A 22,079-nucleotide genomic window follows, 5' to 3' on the forward strand; every position below is an offset into this window, starting at 1 on the left:
TACATTTAAAGTACATTGAATTTTGAGGATTTAGTTAATACTTACATTAATTTTTATTTAATTGTAATTTTAACATAAATTTTTATTTAATTGTAATTTAATTGTAATTTAATTTATAATTTTTAATTTTTAGAGTATTAATTAAATAAATAAATGAAGCACCCAAATATTGTTGATAATTACAGGAAAAAAATAAATACAAATACTAAAATAATAGTATTTAAATCTTTTAATATTTTTTTAAATTTGCTGTTATTATTTTAAATGATTCTATTTTTAGGTGATCAAAAGTTCTACCTATTTCCAGAAGAGACAAATGACTTTTCATCATTATACTTAAATGGGACATTAGATTATGAATCAAAACGGTTTTATAAACTAAAAATTTTAGCTACATTTCTTCATGATAAAGCAGTTCAAATAGAAGAAAAAGATATAATGGTTTACATTACTAATGAAAATGATAATAAACCAACCTTTACAGATAAAACAACAGTATTTTTTATTAAAGAGAATATTAAAATAGGAAGTCGACTAACAAGTATTAAAGTTGAAGACGAAGATGGTAACTCAAATTTTACTTTTCATATAACCTCAGGTGAAAATGACCAACAATTATTTAAAATTATTCCAAACACTGGGAACATAATTATAGATAAAGAGTTAGATTTTGAGAAAATTCAAGCTCACAATCTTTTAGTTAGTGTGCATGATGGGTTGCATACATCGTTTAAACATATCAAAGTTGTTGTTTTAGACGTAAATGACAACCTGCCAGAGTATTTGGAATACATTTATGTTGTCAACGTTACTTTAGACACTCTTCCAGGCACTCATTTACTGAGCCTAAAAGCAGTTGATAAAGATTCTGGTATGTTTGGCGAGTTACACTTTAGCATAACGTCGGGAAACATTCCAAAAACATTTGAGATGATGCAAAATGACCTAGTTTTACATAGGAAAGTTCCAGCTGAACAAAATTTTGTACTTACAGTTGAATTGAGGGACGGTGGAGGTCTTAAGTGTGAAAAAGAAGCGCAAATTCTTGTTCAGTTTATAGAACAACACACAGGTTCTTATTCAATTTTTGATGCATCAGTTTACAGTGTCGCACTTGTGGAAGCGTTTCGTGGAGAGCGTGAAGTCATTCATCTTAGTATAAACTCTGGAGTAAAATTGTTTTCTTTAACATATGAAGTTGACACATTAGGAAAGTTTAGTAGCTCTGAGTTTTATGTGAATAGCGATGGAATACTGATGACCAATGCAACCATTGATTATGAAACAGTTATTGAGTTTCACGTTTTGATTAGTGCATGCATTCAAGTCAAGAGCGGAAGATTATGCAGCATGGCGTATGTTGCTGTAAGAGTGACTGACATAAATGATAACTATCCAAAATTTATGGAAGAAACGCTTGCCATCAGTATATATGAGGACACGCCTACTGGTGACAGTGTAACACAAGTAAGTGCATCTGACAAAGATTCAATGAAAAATGGTGAAGTTTATTATTCTTTATTAAACCATGAAGATACTTTTTCCATTGATAAGTTGACAGGAGTTGTAATATTAATCAAGAAATTGAGCTATTCTGAAAATACGGAGTATGTTTTAAAAGTGATGGCGACTGACCAAGGTTTTCCATCTTTATCTAGTTATTGTACAGTAGTGGTTAGTATTTTGTTAAAATTGACTGATATCGCAGGCGCAAAGGTTTCTGAAAACAAAAGAGCGCCTCAGTTTACGAACAAAGAAACAAAGTTTGAAGTTTCTGAAAATTCGTTTATTGGTACTTTAGTGACAAAAATGAGTGCTGTTGATGCTGACGAAAACGCAAAGCTTTCTTTTAGTTTAGTTGAAATGCTAAATGATGCACCCTTTTTTAGCATAAACCAGAAAACAGGAATCATAGTGACTGTCAAAGAATTGGATTTTGAAAAGACCAAAGAACACAATCTTTTAGTTAGTGTGCATGATGGGTTGCATACATCGTTTAAACATATCAAAGTTGTTGTTTTAGACGTAAATGACAACCTGCCAGAGTATTTGGAATACATTTATGTTGTCAACGTTACTTTAGACACTCTTCCAGGCACTCATTTACTGAGCCTAAAAGCAGTTGATAAAGATTCTGGTATGTTTGGCGAGTTACACTTTAGCATAACGTCGGGAAACATTCCAAAAACATTTGAGATGATGCAAAATGACCTAGTTTTACATAGGAAAGTTCCAGCTGAACAAAATTTTATACTTACAGTTGAATTGAGGGACGGTGGAGGTCTTAAGTGTGAAAAAGAAGCGCAAATTCTTGTTCAGTTTATAGAACAACACACAGGTTCTTATTCAATTTTTGATGCATCAGTTTACAGTGTCGCACTTGTGGAAGCGTTTCGTGGAGAGCGTGAAGTCATTCATCTTAGTATAAACTCTGGAGTAAAATTGTTTTCTTTAACATATGAAGTTGACACATTAGGAAAGTTTAGTAGCTCTGAGTTTTATGTGAATAGCGATGGAATACTGATGACCAATGCAACCATTGATTATGAAACAGTTATTGAGTTTCACGTTTTGATTAGTGCATGCATTCAAGTCAAGAGCGGAAGATTATGCAGCATGGCGTATGTTGCTGTAAGAGTGACTGACATAAATGATAACTATCCAAAATTTATGGAAGAAACGCTTGCCATCAGTATATATGAGGACACGCCTACTGGTGACAGTGTAACACAAGTAAGTGCATCTGACAAAGATTCAATGAAAAATGGTGAAGTTTATTATTCTTTATTAAACCATGAAGATACTTTTTCCATTGATAAGTTGACAGGAGTTGTAATATTAATCAAGAAATTGAGCTATTCTGAAAATACGGAGTATGTTTTAAAAGTGATGGCGACTGACCAAGGTTTTCCATCTTTATCTAGTTATTGTACAGTAGTGGTTAGTATTTTGTTAAAATTGACTGATATCGCAGGCGCAAAGGTTTCTGAAAACAAAAGAGCGCCTCAGTTTACGAACAAAGAAACAAAGTTTGAAGTTTCTGAAAATTCGTTTATTGGTACTTTAGTGACAAAAATGAGTGCTGTTGATGCTGACGAAAACGCAAAGCTTTCTTTTAGTTTAGTTGAAATGCTAAATGATGCACCCTTTTTTAGCATAAACCAGAAAACAGGAATCATAGTGACTGTCAAAGAATTGGATTTTGAAAAGACCAAAGAACACAATCTTTTAGTTAGTGTGCATGATGGGTTGCATACATCGTTTAAACATATCAAAGTTGTTGTTTTAGACGTAAATGACAACCTGCCAGAGTATTTGGAATACATTTATGTTGTCAACGTTACTTTAGACACTCTTCCAGGCACTCATTTACTGAGCCTAAAAGCAGTTGATAAAGATTCTGGTATGTTTGGCGAGTTACACTTTAGCATAACGTCGGGAAACATTCCAAAAACATTTGAGATGATGCAAAATGACCTAGTTTTACATAGGAAAGTTCCAGCTGAACAAAATTTTGTACTTACAGTTGAATTGAGGGACGGTGGAGGTCTTAAGTGTGAAAAAGAAGCGCAAATTCTTGTTCAGTTTATAGAACAACACACAGGTTCTTATTCAATTTTTGATGCATCAGTTTACAGTGTCGCACTTGTGGAAGCGTTTCGTGGAGAGCGTGAAGTCATTCATCTTAGTATAAACTCTGGAGTAAAATTGTTTTCTTTAACATATGAAGTTGACACATTAGGAAAGTTTAGTAGCTCTGAGTTTTATGTGAATAGCGATGGAATACTGATGACCAATGCAACCATTGATTATGAAACAGTTATTGAGTTTCACGTTTTGATTAGTGCATGCATTCAAGTCAAGAGCGGAAGATTATGCAGCATGGCGTATGTTGCTGTAAGAGTGACTGACATAAATGATAACTATCCAAAATTTATGGAAGAAACGCTTGCCATCAGTATATATGAGGACACGCCTACTGGTGACAGTGTAACACAAGTAAGTGCATCTGACAAAGATTCAATGAAAAATGGTGAAGTTTATTATTCTTTATTAAACCATGAAGATACTTTTTCCATTGATAAGTTGACAGGAGTTGTAATATTAATCAAGAAATTGAGCTATTCTGAAAATACGGAGTATGTTTTAAAAGTGATGGCGACTGACCAAGGTTTTCCATCTTTATCTAGTTATTGTACAGTAGTGGTTAGTATTTTGTTAAAATTGACTGATATCGCAGGCGCAAAGGTTTCTGAAAACAAAAGAGCGCCTCAGTTTACGAACAAAGAAACAAAGTTTGAAGTTTCTGAAAATTCGTTTATTGGTACTTTAGTGACAAAAATGAGTGCTGTTGATGCTGACGAAAACGCAAAGCTTTCTTTTAGTTTAGTTGAAATGCTAAATGATGCACCCTTTTTTAGCATAAACCAGAAAACAGGAATCATAGTGACTGTCAAAGAATTGGATTTTGAAAAGACCAAAGAACACAATCTTTTAGTTAGTGTGCATGATGGGTTGCATACATCGTTTAAACATATCAAAGTTGTTGTTTTAGACGTAAATGACAACCTGCCAGAGTATTTGGAATACATTTATGTTGTCAACGTTACTTTAGACACTCTTCCAGGCACTCATTTACTGAGCCTAAAAGCAGTTGATAAAGATTCTGGTATGTTTGGCGAGTTACACTTTAGCATAACGTCGGGAAACATTCCAAAAACATTTGAGATGATGCAAAATGACCTAGTTTTACATAGGAAAGTTCCAGCTGAACAAAATTTTATACTTACAGTTGAATTGAGGGACGGTGGAGGTCTTAAGTGTGAAAAAGAAGCGCAAATTCTTGTTCAGTTTATAGAACAACACACAGGTTCTTATTCAATTTTTGATGCATCAGTTTACAGTGTCGCACTTGTGGAAGCGTTTCGTGGAGAGCGTGAAGTCATTCATCTTAGTATAAACTCTGGAGTAAAATTGTTTTCTTTAACATATGAAGTTGACACATTAGGAAAGTTTAGTAGCTCTGAGTTTTATGTGAATAGCGATGGAATACTGATGACCAATGCAACCATTGATTATGAAACAGTTATTGAGTTTCACGTTTTGATTAGTGCATGCATTCAAGTCAAGAGCGGAAGATTATGCAGCATGGCGTATGTTGCTGTAAGAGTGACTGACATAAATGATAACTATCCAAAATTTATGGAAGAAACGCTTGCCATCAGTATATATGAGGACACGCCTACTGGTGACAGTGTAACACAAGTAAGTGCATCTGACAAAGATTCAATGAAAAATGGTGAAGTTTATTATTCTTTATTAAACCATGAAGATACTTTTTCCATTGATAAGTTGACAGGAGTTGTAATATTAATCAAGAAATTGAGCTATTCTGAAAATACGGAGTATGTTTTAAAAGTGATGGCGACTGACCAAGGTTTTCCATCTTTATCTAGTTATTGTACAGTAGTGGTTAGTATTTTGTTAAAATTGACTGATATCGCAGGCGCAAAGGTTTCTGAAAACAAAAGAGCGCCTCAGTTTACGAACAAAGAAACAAAGTTTGAAGTTTCTGAAAATTCGTTTATTGGTACTTTAGTGACAAAAATGAGTGCTGTTGATGCTGACGAAAACGCAAAGCTTTCTTTTAGTTTAGTTGAAATGCTAAATGATGCACCCTTTTTTAGCATAAACCAGAAAACAGGAATCATAGTGACTGTCAAAGAATTGGATTTTGAAAAGACCAAAGAACACAATCTTTTAGTTAGTGTGCATGATGGGTTGCATACATCGTTTAAACATATCAAAGTTGTTGTTTTAGACGTAAATGACAACCTGCCAGAGTATTTGGAATACATTTATGTTGTCAACGTTACTTTAGACACTCTTCCAGGCACTCATTTACTGAGCCTAAAAGCAGTTGATAAAGATTCTGGTATGTTTGGCGAGTTACACTTTAGCATAACGTCGGGAAACATTCCAAAAACATTTGAGATGATGCAAAATGACCTAGTTTTACATAGGAAAGTTCCAGCTGAACAAAATTTTGTACTTACAGTTGAATTGAGGGACGGTGGAGGTCTTAAGTGTGAAAAAGAAGCGCAAATTCTTGTTCAGTTTATAGAACAACACACAGGTTCTTATTCAATTTTTGATGCATCAGTTTACAATGTCGCACTTGTGGAAGCGTTTCGTGGAGAGCGTGAAGTCATTCATCTTAGTATAAACTCTGGAGTAAAATTGTTTTCTTTAACATATGAAGTTGACACATTAGGAAAGTTTAGTAGCTCTGAGTTTTATGTGAATAGCGATGGAATACTGATGACCAATGCAACCATTGATTATGAAACAGTTATTGAGTTTCACGTTTTGATTAGTGCATGCATTCAAGTCAAGAGCGGAAGATTATGCAGCATGGCGTATGTTGCTGTAAGAGTGACTGACATAAATGATAACTATCCAAAATTTATGGAAGAAACGCTTGCCATCAGTATATATGAGGACACGCCTACTGGTGACAGTGTAACACAAGTAAGTGCATCTGACAAAGATTCAATGAAAAATGGTGAAGTTTATTATTCTTTATTAAACCATGAAGATACTTTTTCCATTGATAAGTTGACAGGAGTTGTAATATTAATCAAGAAATTGAGCTATTCTGAAAATACGGAGTATGTTTTAAAAGTGATGGCGACTGACCAAGGTTTTCCATCTTTATCTAGTTATTGTACAGTAGTGGTTAGTATTTTGTTAAAATTGACTGATATCGCAGGCGCAAAGGTTTCTGAAAACAAAAGAGCGCCTCAGTTTACGAACAAAGAAACAAAGTTTGAAGTTTCTGAAAATTCGTTTATTGGTACTTTAGTGACAAAAATGAGTGCTGTTGATGCTGACGAAAACGCAAAGCTTTCTTTTAGTTTAGTTGAAATGCTAAATGATGCACCCTTTTTTAGCATAAACCAGAAAACAGGAATCATAGTGACTGTCAAAGAATTGGATTTTGAAAAGACCAAAGAACACAATCTTTTAGTTAGTGTGCATGATGGGTTGCATACATCGTTTAAACATATCAAAGTTGTTGTTTTAGACGTAAATGACAACCTGCCAGAGTATTTGGAATACATTTATGTTGTCAACGTTACTTTAGACACTCTTCCAGGCACTCATTTACTGAGCCTAAAAGCAGTTGATAAAGATTCTGGTATGTTTGGCGAGTTACACTTTAGCATAACGTCGGGAAACATTCCAAAAACATTTGAGATGATGCAAAATGACCTAGTTTTACATAGGAAAGTTCCAGCTGAACAAAATTTTATACTTACAGTTGAATTGAGGGACGGTGGAGGTCTTAAGTGTGAAAAAGAAGCGCAAATTCTTGTTCAGTTTATAGAACAACACACAGGTTCTTATTCAATTTTTGATGCATCAGTTTACAGTGTCGCACTTGTGGAAGCGTTTCGTGGAGAGCGTGAAGTCATTCATCTTAGTATAAACTCTGGAGTAAAATTGTTTTCTTTAACATATGAAGTTGACACATTAGGAAAGTTTAGTAGCTCTGAGTTTTATGTGAATAGCGATGGAATACTGATGACCAATGCAACCATTGATTATGAAACAGTTATTGAGTTTCACGTTTTGATTAGTGCATGCATTCAAGTCAAGAGCGGAAGATTATGCAGCATGGCGTATGTTGCTGTAAATGTGACTGATATAAATGACAATTATCCTCAGTTCTTGCATGACATTTATAATGTTTCTATTTATGAAAATATTTATATTGGTGATATGATTATGATTGTAATAGCAAAGGATATAGATGGAAATGAAAATGGATTGGTATCCTACTCTTTATTAAATTTTCAGAATACATTTAGAATAGACAAATCATCCGGTAAAGTTTATTTAGCTGAAAGTCTTAACTCTAAGTTGCATGAAGTGTATAAGCTTATAGTTGAATCTTATGATCATGGAACGCCTTCTTTACGATCCAACTGTACTGTTTCAATAAATGTTTTACCTAAATTAGTTTCAAATTGTGATTTGCAAGAAAATTCTCATCATCCTGAAATTTTTATAAATTTTACATCAAAACTTTATTTGCCAGAAAACTCACCAATTGGCACTTTTCTTACTAGAATAGAAGGATTTGTTTTTGATTTAAATCAAAGTCTTACTTTTGATTTAATTGAATTTAGTGAAGATATGGTATTTTTTACAATAAATAAATTTTCTGGAGAATTAGTAACTGCATCTGTAATTGATTATGAGCATATTCAAGAACATAATGTTATTATTAGTGTTCATGCAGGTTTTTATTCAACATTTCGACGAATTAAAATTATTGTAATTGATGAAAATGATAATAATCCAGAATTTTTGGAATATGATTATTTTTCAAATATTGACAATGAAACCTCAATTGGTACTGAGTTAGTAATGTTGAAAGCCATCGATAAAGATTCTGTGTTATCCCAAAAATTAACATTTGTAATAACATCTGGCAATGATTTAAATTGCTTTGGTATAGAAATCAATAAAGTTATCTTGATGTGTCCTTTAAATTATGCTGATATATTTTTATTGCATGTTTCAGTATCTGACAGTGGTGGAAGAAAATCTAATCGTAATGCCCATGTCACTATCCGTGTTAATACTGAGAGTTTTAATTCCATTTCATTACTGGATAAGTTTATTTATAAGGTTCGCATATTGGAAAAAGTAAATGAAGAATCCCAAATTTTAAAACTTAAATTCAATAAAAAGTTAAGAAAATTTCCAATGACATACAAATTTGTTACTTATGGAAAATATAAAAGTTCTGACTTTTATGTCAGTAGCATGGGATGGGTGACTATTAATGCAACTGTAGATTATGAAAAAACAAAGGATTTCTACATTTTAATAACTGTGTGTGCCAATTATATGAAGTATGAGTTATGTGGACTTGCCTATGTTTTTATTAATGTGGTTGATATGAATGACAATGCACCAAAATTTTCTTTGGAAAATATTGAAGTAGTTGTTTTAGAAAGCACTCCAATAGGTAGCATGATTGCTCAAGTTACAGCAACAGATTCTGATATGTTGAACAATGGTGAAATTTTTTACACCCTTTGGAATTACACCGATGTATTTTCAATTGACAAAGACACTGGAAAGATTTTTTTGCTTCACGATTTAAGGTTTTTTGTAGATAAAACTTTTAATATCACTGTTGAGGCAACTGATAATGGTGTGCCAATTTTATTTTCATTCGTTAAATTGTTTCTTACAATTAAGCCTGACACAAAAACAACATTGGTTTCAATCGATTCTTTTAATAATAAGGGTCCGCCCTTTTTTTTAAACTCTAGTATAACATTTGAAATAGATGAGAATTGCCCTATAGGTACTTTGGTTGGAACTGTAAAAGCTTTTGATTCTGATAAAAATTCCAAACTTGTTTACAGAGTAGTTACTTTTTCAAAAAAACATTTTTTTAAAATAAACAGTAGCACAGGTGATTTACTTACAGCTGATTTTATTGATTTTGAAAAATTCCAAGAATATTACTTTTTAGTTTTTGTTGAAGACAGTTTGTATATGTCTTATCAAGAGGTGAAAGTTAATGTGATTGATAAAAATGATAATAAACCGGAATTCTCTGAATATTTGTATGAAATCAAAATTAGTTTAGATACCAAACCAGGAACTCTATTGCTAAGACTTGCAGCAACTGATAAGGATTCTGAGAAATATAATAAACTTGAGTACAAAATAGTTTCAGGAAACATAATGGATTATTTCATTTTAAATGAGAATGCAATATTTTTACACCGAAATATTAATATTGATCAAACTTATGAGTTAATTATTTCAGTTACTGATGAAGGAGGTCTAGAAAGTGAAAAATGTGCTAAAGTGATTATTTCTTTTGTAGATGAACTAAGTCATTCATTCTCTTTGTTTGATAGATATATTTACAATGCAAGTATTTATACAAGGATGTTTAAAAACACAAAAAAAGACTTACGTATAGTTAAACTTGAACTCAATTCAAAATTTGAAAATGTTGAATTAATTTATGATATCAATGCTATAGGTAATTATGAAAACTCTGCTTTCTATGTTAACAGTGATAAATGGTTAATGACAAATGTATTGTTAGATTATGAGAATTCAAATGAGTTTCACATATTAGTTATGGCTTGTGCTAGTCCTTTTCAAAGGAGACTTTGTGGTTTAGCCTACATCTCAATAAATATTCTTGAAAATAATATCAGTGAACCATTTTATTCTGTTAAAAAATACATTATAACTGTTCAGGAAAACACTCTAGTAGGTCAAATGATTGCCCGAATTCCAGCGTTTGATACAATAAGTTCACCTATAAATCACAAGCTATATTATACTCTCACAACTTACAATGATATCTTTTTACTCGATAAATATGGTAGACTTTTTTTAATTGGACAGTTGAACTTTTCTCTTATTAGTTTATATAATATTACTATTCAAAGCACTGGTAAAAAGCAATCAGATGGTTTTACTTTGCTTGTTAAAGTGGAGCCAATCAACTTGCACAATCAAACACCAAGATTTTATTATTCAAGTTTTTTTGTGAAAAATAACTGGATTGTAGTTGTTATCGTGGCTTTTCTAGTTCTTGCTTTTGTTTCATTGTTGTTGTGCTTCAAACATTTAAGGTAGTTTTATTATTTTACTATTAAAGCATAATCATTTATGGAACATGTTGTGGGAGGGTCTGTTTATTATGATCAGACACCATTATTTCTTTGTCTATTACCTAATAATATGAGTTATATGATACATATTGTACTTATATATTGACACTTGTGAATTTTCTAAAAAAAGTTTAATAAAAAATAGGGAGAAGCCTACAAAATTAAAAATCTTATAATCTCCATTTTTGAATTATGTTTTTGGAACATAATGCCAATTTATAACTGTATTTAATTTATTAGGCCTACAACTAACTTTTTGTTAAAACTGGCAGACTTAGTTTTTTTCTTTTATTATTATTTGATATTTATTTTCTGAAAGACATGAGCATTTTAGGAATATCAAACCTTTCTTATTGATTACTGTATTTTTTGATAAGCAAAAAGTCTGACAAAAGTTATTTTAGCATGATCAGACAGACAGTATCTTTCTGAAGTTATAAAAGGTCATCGAAATGTTACCATACACTAATCAGCAATCTGTTGAGATACAAATCTCTGATGTGGTAAAAGATCCTTTTACAGATCAGTGTTATGACTGAGTAAAGTAAAGTAAGTATTCCAAGTAAAGTTGAAGTGGTTTTGCTCAGTCCTTCTTCTTCCAATCCTGTTAACTTAAATATTTGAATCAAATTTAACAATATAGAAAAGTTCTTTTCATTATATAAATCTTCACACCCTATTGCTTCCAATGCATTTTTTGTGGAAACCTTGGCTAGCTTAACGAATACATTGGTTATTGATTATTGAAAACATTGCTGGCTTATTGAATACATTGCTGGTTTATTGAATACATTGCTGGGTTATTGAATACATTGCTGACATTTATTGACTAGCTTATTGAATACATTATTTAAAAAAGTAAATTGATGCAAAGTTAGTTTTTAATTCTATTTAATTTAATATTTTTTTACAATGATGGCACCAACTTGTGTTAATGCTAATGTATTACTAAGTTTAATACCAAACTTTGTAAGTTTTTTTCAACTGATGGCTAAACTTTGTATGAATTACTAGAACTTTGTATGATGATAAGGACTAACTTATAACTATTCAGCTGAAAATGCAATGTTAAATTTAAATAACTTTTGGAATTACAACTAATTAATTTATTTTTATTGAGAAAAAAGTATATTGTGTAAAAAAACATTTTTTTACACAATATACTTAAGCTATTAAACTTAGGTTTAGAAATTGAAAAAGAATGAAAAGTAATAAAATAATCTTTATCTTTTATAAAAGATAATTATTAAGCCACATTAAGCATACTAAAGTCAAATCTTTAAACAAAGTTTCTTTACTTTTTTTATCCTCTCATAATGGCAACATTTTAAAAATATGTCTTTGCATTACGTAAAATGTTTACTTGTGGGAAAACTCTAAAATGGGTCGTCTATAAATTATGTCACACTCTAAGGGGGATGGGGGGAGGGATTAGCCGTTTTTGATGACTCATACAGGACTTGTAATAAAGAGTTATAAAATTGTGACAAGAGGAGTAGGTGGAAAAAACAGTCGAAAAGTTGCATGACATAATTTGTATTTTATTGTTATTATTTTGTGTTGTCTATTATTTCAGGTTGTTGTTTTATTGTGTTATTTATTGTTGTTGTTGTTTTTTGTTAAATATTATTATTCTATTGTTGGATTAATTGACTTAATCATCAATATTATTTTTTACTTCTGGTTTTCCGAAATTTTATTCTAAAACAATGCAAATCATTTTTATTCTAAAACAATGCAAATCTTTTTTGTTCTAAAACAATGCAAATCTTTTTTATTCTAAAACAATGCAAATCATTTTTATTCTACAACAATGCAAATCATTTTTATTCTAAAACAATGCAAATCATTTTTATTTTAAAACAATGCAAATCATTTTTATTCTAAAACAATGCAAATCATTTTTATTCTAAAACAATGCAAATCATTTTTATTCTAAAACAATGCAAATCATTTTTATTCTAAAACAATGCAAATCATTTTTATTCTAAAACAATGCAAATCATTTTTATTCTAAAACAATGCAAATCATTTTTATTCTAAAACAATGCAAATCATTTTTATTCTAAAACAATGCAAATCATTTTTATTCTAAAACAATGCAAATCATTTTTATTCTAAAACAATGCAAATCATTTTTATTCTAAAACAATGCAAATCTTTTTTATTCTAAAACAATGCAAATCATTTTTATTCTAAAACAATGCAAATCATTTTTATTCTAAAACAATGCAAATCGTTTTTATTCTAAAACAATGCAAATCATTCATTTTTTAAATGCTTTTATTTTAGTTGCTTTCTTTTTACTTAGAGTATTCCTATAGTGGATAATATTTTACAAATATACTAATATGAATATTTCACATGTATGGCTTAATTTCATCCACTTATAGTAATCCAGGCTAGATATTAATCAAAGCTGAGTACAATAAGATATGAATATGGCCATCCTACCATTTTTTGCAGCTGGAGCTGAATGTAATGAATTGTAATTTTAGGATTATCGAGGAGGAATCAAGCCAGGGAATTTCATTTAAATTTTAGTTTAAAAAAAATCTTTCAATAACTAAAAGAATAAAATAAGGCCGAAATAATTACAAAATATGAATAGGATTCGGTCTATTGACTAAAATTTTGTTACTTTATGATACTTTAGACCTTCTTTTTACGTAGCTGATAATATTCTTTTTTTGAGACATTAATTTCATTGATTATTAAAAATCTTAAAAAATCCTAAATATTAATTAACTTAAATTATTAACTTTTTACTTTTTCTATTTTTCTGGTTACAAAAACTATTTTTTTAATTTTTTATATATTTTTTCTTTTTTTTTTTTTTTTTTTTTTAAATTCTTTTTTTATTTAGAAAAAAAAAGATTTTAAACAGCATGCTTAAGAAAAGGTAAAAAATATGTTTTTGAATTTTAATTTTTTTATTTAGTTATCTATGTTTTTATAAAAATTATATGACCCAGGTTTCAAATTCAAAGCTCAAAAAATAAATTAATGGAAGGAAATATAGTGAGTATTTTACAGCCCATCTTTTTCTAAAACATAATTATTCTAATAAATAAATTCTCTTTGTTTAATAAAATCTCTCTTAAAAATCTCTCATTTTTATTAAGTGTAAAATCGCATAAGCTCGCTTTATGCGATTTTACGGTAAAAGCACTTAAGCTATGAACATTCATATCTCAGGCATAAGTTAAGGTTTTTCAATTTTTTTTCGGAATTATACAGACAACTGTATCGTTAATTTATATTGTAAAAATAAAATAAAATGAAAAACTAGCAAATATTTTATTTTAAATAAGAACAGCTAGTCTGACGTAACTTTCAATTTCTCATAATTTTTTTTTCAAATATTGTTAACTCGGTGATTTGATAATCCTTGCTCTAAATTTGATCATTTTATTCAATATTTGGTTATTTTGTTCTTAAATTACTGAAGTTACATGGCGACGGTATTGTTTAAATTTCTTTTAATTATTACCAAGATAATCTCTTCAACAAGATTACGGTGACAGTAAAGTTGTTTGAAAAAAGAAATCATTCCTTCTACTACCTTCATTCGTCCATTAATCTCCTCTATTATCATTCGTGCAAATCTTTATTAATCACCTCTATTATCATACGTGCAAATCTTTATTAATCTCCTCTATTATCATACGTGCAAATCTTTATTAACCTCCTCTATTATCATACGTGCAAATCTTTATTAATCTCCTCTATTATCATACGTGCAAATCTTTATTAATCTCCTCTATTATCATACGTGCAAATCTTTATTAATCTCCTCTATTATCATACGTGCAAATCTTTGGAAAGTAAAAATAAAAATTCTGTGGTTAAAAAACTTCTTCTATTACTGTTAACAATATTATTCTTTCTGTTGTATATTTTGTTATGAAGGTTTCTTGATGCAAAAAAACAGTAAATCTAATTTATCTCTATTCATTGATTGTTTGGTGTTGTTTTTTAGTGTTGGTGGTAACTCGCGTTCTTTTTAAAATTTATTTTGATATTGTCTTTGCATTTCAATTGCGTTTTCAGACTTACAGTAGCATTTTAGAATCAATTTTTTTTTTCGAAATTTAGTCTAGCTGTCATTATTGTATTCAGGGGTTGAATCTGCAAAATAAACACAAACAGTTTAGTTATTTACAATTATTTAAAATGTAGTAATAATTTAATGATAATAATATTTCATAAAATAAAATTTAAATCATAAACACCAAGTATACAATTAAACTGTGTGTACATATTTTCGGAACACTGCATATTTATGGAATTAAATATATTTAACTTTAGGCCAAAAAAAGAAAACCTTGTTGAACTGCAAAATATACTGAAGTACTTTTTAAAACCAGGTAATTTTAAATTTTTGATATTTTATCTTCACCTAGGGTGATTATTGGGGGAGGGGTTCATAGGCACATACTCTTATACAATTTTTTTATAACTCTTTGATGACGTAAAAAGTAAAAAGAAGAGGCCACGAGAGGATCACGCGTTAAATCCGTTTTTTAGTCTAATGTGTATGCAATTTTCTTTTTCTGTATAAACGAGCTGTTTTTTCTAACAAGTATTTATTTTTTTAAGCCGAATCGATTGAAGCAAGTATTTACTTCTCATCGGAATCTCTTCATTCCGCTTTTAATTCATCAAAGTTCCCACGAAAATGGCCGGTTTTAAAAAGTGCAATTTCAAGCAATGATCTTTCATCGAAAGTCAATGGTATCGGCAGCGAAAATTCAAAACTACTAAATAATATTCAAAAAAATGATTTTAGTAAAACTGGTTTTATTAAAAGTAAAAAACCAAATCTTTTGGATTTAGCACTTAGTAATTCTCGAATGAATAATGGTTTGCCGCACCAATATAGGACTAATAATTTTCCGCTACCAAATACGTTTTATGGCTCACCAAAGCAATATACGGCTAACGGTATATCCTCGAACCAAAAACTGCATGCAGCCCAGGCTATTATAAATAAAGAAAAGTATATTTTTAAAAACGGTATCCAATTGATAGATATTTTTGATAAAATAGAGGAGTTTGAATGTTAAAACAAGATATTATGTTTTAATACTTAAATATATTGAACAAATTATATTGTTTAAACAAAAAGCTAATGCACGAATTATACTTCGTGTTTTTTAATTTATAATAAAATCTTGTTACAAAAGTTTAGTTTTTTTTTTTACTTTTTTTATTATTTTTTTGAGTTTTCCTCTCCTCGACATTTTTAGAGCTCCTAGGCACGAGAGACCAAAAAAATAGAGATTTAAAACCGGAGTCCTTTTGGGATTTCTGTTTAAGGTTTTGTTTTGTAGTCTTCTCAACGTTCTTTTTATTTCTAAAATAAAATTTATATGTAAAAGCTCGTTTCCAAAGCACTAATTTTTGTTCTCGCTTAAGCAGATTTAAGTTTAAGCAAGTTTCTGCGACTAGTTCTCAGATTTGCAGTTTAAAAGTTAACGCTTAAGTAAAAGTTATTATCTTTTCCCCTCAAATCAATTTTGTAGTATTTAAAGGGATTTTTTCTTACGTCGAATTAAACTGCAAAACAAGTGTATTAGATTAATTTATGAATTAGGCGATTAAAACTTTTCTTAACAATTTCACTTTTCAATAAAATTTTAATATTTTAAACAATCATTCTAACAAATTTTAGTATTTAAAACAAATAAAGTGGATTTTAAGCTGAAAATTGACATTTTCATTTTTTTCAGCAAATTTTTTCAGTTTCTAAATCGTTGTACCCATTGAGCTACAGTTTCTAAATCAATGTTGTACCCATTGAACCACGCTTTCTAGCTGTGTAAAGCAAAAAGTTGGAGCACAGCAGATTATATTTTTGTTTTGTTTTTTAAATTGTATAAAAGTTAAAATATTTCTTTAATTCAAAGACTTGAAATACTCGCTAACTCGCTTATATTTTAATGAAAGATATTAAAATAATGGATGAATTGGAAATAAATATCAATCAGCATTATTTGTATCGGTTAAACAATAGTTTCTCTCTAATAATAATAAATATAAATAAAAACTATTATCTAAGAGTAAATATAAGTACACATATAAACTGCCTGAGAAATTTAATTAAAATCAAAAGACGATAAAAAAACAATTGTAAGGTAAGATTAACGTTGGAACCTAACAAAAAAAGATCTTAAATTTGATCTTTTTTTTTTAAATAACATCCTGGCACTGAATTCTAATTGGCTTGTATTTTTAAATAAAAATAACCTCCGTTTCTAAATTATCGAATCTTGTAATATCACATCTTCAAATTGCTATTTGCTTGATACAGGATAACTTTCAAATAAGGTTGTCTCCATTCTCAAAATAAGCCGATTAACACACCTCTTGATTTTAATTAGTTCGTTCATGTACCAACCCAAACCTTAATTGCACAAGCTTGATCCCTATTTTATTTTATTTTTCTCTCCCTATTTCTTAAGCTTTAGATTTATTACGTTCACAAAAAAATGTAATTTTGAACAGGAACTTATTTTAAATTTTTAAGACGTCATTTAATTACTTAAGAGTGATTTTCTGTAAGAATCAGACAGAGCTCAATAGTGACCCTCTTCAAAGTTGCTAATTTTTTAATATGTTGTTGCTATTCATACTAGGGGCTCAATTACAAAAATTTTTCAAAAAATATTAATTGGTTCTCTGGATAGTAGATGTCAAAGTTTGAATAAACTTTTTGAAATATTGACCGAATGGTGTTGAAGGCATTTTTAAACTCGAAAAAAAAAGCAAAAACTAAATACTTTACAATGAGTATTTCACTTGATTATTGTTTTTTGGCTAGTTCAGACCGAAAATTAGTAAAATTGGTAAAGAAAATTTTTTCCTTGACTAAATATCATTCTTCAAAATATGCAAAAAATGATTTTTTTGTCATTTTTGGACTTCGTTTTCATTCAAAGCCGCAAATATCCCATAATTTTTTTGTTGTTGTTATAAATCTTTACCTATTTAAGTACCTAAAAGTATAAAAATGGGGAAGTGAAGGCCTAGCCGCAAAATCCAACTCAAAAACGAAATTCTAATTTTTTGACGCATTGGTTGTGACACAATTTTGGTTAAAGCTCTGGGTTCACTGTAAACTTCACTTAAAAAAAACTTTTTTTACTTTTTTAAAGACATTTTGATTAAATGTTTACTAAATATATTACTTACGTGTTGTTGCTTTGAACGGAATAATTGTGGACCTTACATGAGAACTACTCCAAATGTAGATGTAATGTTGGTGATGATGTTAAACTATCAATAGGCAGCATCACAGAATGTAAGAGATGCACAACAGAAAAAGGCAAAGAATGATGCATATAAATAACTAGATGAAAAAACAGCATTTTGGTTGAAGGAATATTCACAGAAGATATTACCCGTGATGTTTAGGGAAGGACTACTTTGGGAAAAAAAGGCATAAGGATGCATATAGATATTTTTTTTACCAAAAAAATGATATTTTCAAAAAACATATTTATCAAACAATTTTATATCACTACATTCAAGTGTTTGCTCTGCTATCCCTATTGCGAAATCAGTTCTAAATCAGTTTCACCTAGATGAGCCAGAAATTTTAAATATTTTTGCGAAATTGGATAATGCTAACTACTCTGTTGAATTTATGTACAAGCTGCACAAGCTATGCACAAGCTCTGCAAAAATAAAAACTTTAAACTTCTACAGTACAACTTTAATGAGCTTTGCTATGGAAAAGACCAATTCGATAGGGAAAGTGCATCCGCTAAAACAATACTAAGTAGTTACGTATATGCTTGCAATGACGTAGTAACAGCAGTAGATATCGCAAGAGCAGTGAAATATGGATATGGCTACAAAAATGGTGTGGTTAATGTAGCAAAATTTGAGAATGCTTATTTAACCGGTCCTAAAATGCAAAATATAAGCAACTAGTACTCCTATGAGTTCCAAGTAAACTTCATGACTTTGTGGCATTACTATAAAATTGGAGATGGAGTTAAAGTGATTTACAACAACCTTTCAGTTGAACCATCAATTGAATTGCTTGTTCCATTCACAAGTACTAAAGGGAGCTTTCAGCAAAAAACCCTGAGTGGAAAAAAGAATATAAGAAATTGTGGTTTAAATACACAAAGTTTTTGCCAGGAGACTGGTTGTATTGAATCTTTTGAAACTATTATTGAGTTAGTAGAGCATATGCTGAAAGAACAGCACAAAAGATCTGAACAATCTTCTTTTTTAGATAAAGTAAAAAAAGTTTATATTGAAAAGTTGAAAGCAACTTTGCAAGTTCATTATAATTCTACAGTCGGTTAAGATCACGCCTACCCTAATAAACAAAATATATTCTCAAAAGTTCCATAAATTAGGTTGGGCATTGCCAATGCCAAATCAACATCGGTTAATACCAGGCCTACCCCAATGGTTGAAAGGTAATTGGGTTGCAGAGGTAAAAATTTTGTATATATTGTTAAACCAAAAACTTATTATACATAAAACTAAGTAAAAAGGTAACATTACATCAAAAACAGTATTAAAACTTAAATGATTATATATTACAGAAATGAAGTTTCATTTATCCATAAATTTTGTGTTTAAATACTTTCAGATAACTGAAGTTGGAACTTTAATTGACTGTATGAAAAGTGTTTTATTTGGAAAAAATTGTTATCAATGCACAGTGGGCCAGAATGCACTTTTACTGGACAAAATTCATAACTAATTTAATATTAGAGCTATATTCACTAAAATTAGTATGAGTACTAATATGATGTCTGCGCTTTTTATGAAGGTAATATTTTTTTATTTCGTTGCTATGGATACCTTTATTTTGCTTAGCAACAACCTACTTTTGTTATCTGCAGATATTTTATAAGTGATATATTCACTAAATTTGGCATGAGTACCAATATGAGATCACACTTCTTACAAAAGTGATAATTTTTTTAATTTAGTTGTTATGGATACTTATATTGCTTAGTTACCGGATACTTTCCTTAGTTACAAAGTGGTAAATTGATATTTGAATATCTTATCGGATTTTTGACCCACCTATATTGAATAAAAATTGAGTATTTAGGTAAATAATGTTTTAGGAATAATAAAAGCAAAAAATAGTGCAAGAAAACGTTATCAATTTTAAATTACATCAAAAAATTATAAAACAATAATATCGTTTGATGATTGTTTAAGTAATTGTAAAACATCTGAAGGAAATACTTTATGATTTGTTTGGTGTGATTTTGATTTACGCAATGATGAAATAACAGGATCACTGGAAACTAGGAGTCTATTGATAAGATCAGTATTTGTTGCTTTTCTGGATGTTTTTCGGCTGAAATTTTCGCGATAAGATTTAAAGTCTTCATTTCTAGCCTCTTGAGCTTCCTCTGACATAAGTCCGATGGGTAATGTAAGGCTTTTAATTATGTCATGTCCATGTATCAATACTTTGTGAACTGATTGAGCCATGTAATACCATGGATAAAGGGACACATATAGTCTAAAAGTGTCAAAACAATAATCCTTGAACTTTAAGCAGTCTATTTCATATCCTGAAGAGAGCGTTACCAAGATAATGTAAAATCTGAATATAAGGTTTTGGTCAATACCCAGAATTTCAGCTGTTTGTTCATATGCTGCAAAAGCACACCTTGAGGTATTGCCATCATTACTTGTTCCAGAACCACCACTTTTAGGGAAATCAACAACAAGTCCCATTTTGTACATAAAATCAGTCTGAATCTTTTGTTTAGCTACAGATGCCTTTTCTTTGTGTTCTTTAGATCTTGCTTGCCACTTTCTTGTTTCTTTTTTATATGCAATGTGCAATAACATCTCAAAAAATCGAATCCATGCATGAAGACTGGAAAGACCATATTTGAACTCTTTGTTAGTATAATCTATATTAAGGATATCAAGACTATTCATATTTTTTGGAGAGACACCACACACTGAACAGCATTGGTATGAGTTATTTTTTTCAGATAATATTGTTTGAACCTTCCCATCAATCATTGTAAGTTCAATAATACATTTCACTTCAATAGAAGATCCGCAAACCTCTAATAAAATCATACCCAAGCTTTTTATCTCACTTTTAATGTACTGATCTTCTTCAATCACAGATTCCTTGGATTCCATTTTGTATGCAAATCTTATGGGTCTACAATAGGCTGTGGAGGACGACTTTTGATTTCTCCAAATAGGCACCTTTTCGTTGCTGTTGTTAAATCCAGTCAAATCCAATGGGACAAGACAAGTAATAAATAATGATTCTTCACGCTTTAAATCTCTGTTATTGTCGGGTTCTGATAAAACTTGTTTATAAATGCTTTGGCCAGTAGCACCATCAAAACCAGCCTTACACGTTAGTGTCATTGTTTTTATTGCTTTGTCGTTCAATATCAAGTGCCTTAGCACAGGTTCCTGAACTGCACAGATTCTTTGCAAAGTATGAGTCATTATATCTTTTAAAGGAACTGAAACTGAATAGTCCTCCACTGTTATGTTTGCAGGATAACATTTCAATTTTGCATCTCTGACATCATTGTAAGCGGGGTAGATGTTATATTCTTTCTCCAAGGCTCCGCTTCTAATCAATTGATAGAAAGCTTTTGTCAGACTTGCATCAATTATTAAAGCCAGTGCTTCGTCTGCTGAATATTTAGTTGCTTTATCTGTATTTGATATATTTAAAACATTCTTGGCAGCAATAACAACAGATTCATCTCTAAATTTTTTATTAGCAGCAAAAAATAGTTCATTGGATGAATGAGATTCAATTAAACAAGATACACGCCGTTTTTTAGTTTTATTAGAACTATTATCAAATGCAACTGGTTTTCGACCACGTCTACTTGCAGTTGGTTCATTGTCTTTTTTTCTGACAATTAAATATTCATTAAGCCAGTTCACAAACTTCTTTTCAACATTTTTCACAGTATAGTTTGCAGATTTCCACTTTTTTTTATACAAGTAAACAAATCGTTGAACAGCATGTCTAAAACCAACGTCTTTAAAATCAGCAAATTTTGGCTGAATAAATTTTAATATATCTTCAGTAATATTTTGTTTTGAAATACTAAGATTGTTTTTTTGGAGAAAATTATGAATGTCTAAGTTTAACAAAACCATATCTAAATAATTATTGTAACAAGTATTTTGTATTTAAAAGTAAAATGTTATAATATATATGCCGCCTGGACTACTAATACTTGTTAGTAATTAAGTTACTACAAGTGTTAGTAATTAAAATTAAAAGTAATTAAATTACTGTCAGTGTTAGTAATTAAATTACTAACAACTACCGAAAATATGTTGTTGCTATGTTATGCAAAGTAAGGT

At 30.0% G+C, this 22,079-nt stretch overlaps 1 protein-coding gene across 1 annotated transcript in view; it reads left to right on the forward strand.

The window, feature by feature from the left end:
- The window catches only part of LOC100214881 (protocadherin-23), a 47,553-nt gene extending 31,641 nt beyond the window's left edge, over positions 1-15,912 (forward strand). The window contains exons 9-12 of the mRNA XM_065801088.1: positions 281-10,685; positions 13,591-13,626; positions 15,036-15,094; positions 15,327-15,912. Coding sequence (XP_065657160.1) covers positions 281-10,685; positions 13,591-13,626; positions 15,036-15,094; positions 15,327-15,793 — 10,967 coding nt within the window. The 3' untranslated portion in view covers positions 15,794-15,912. The remainder of the gene's footprint in view (positions 1-280; positions 10,686-13,590; positions 13,627-15,035; positions 15,095-15,326) is intronic.
- Positions 15,913-22,079: the final 6,167 nt, after the last annotated feature.

The sequence above is a fragment of the Hydra vulgaris genome, chromosome 07 (genome assembly GCF_038396675.1).
Source record: "Hydra vulgaris chromosome 07, alternate assembly HydraT2T_AEP".
Taxonomy (NCBI): Eukaryota; Metazoa; Cnidaria; class Hydrozoa; order Anthoathecata; family Hydridae; genus Hydra; species Hydra vulgaris.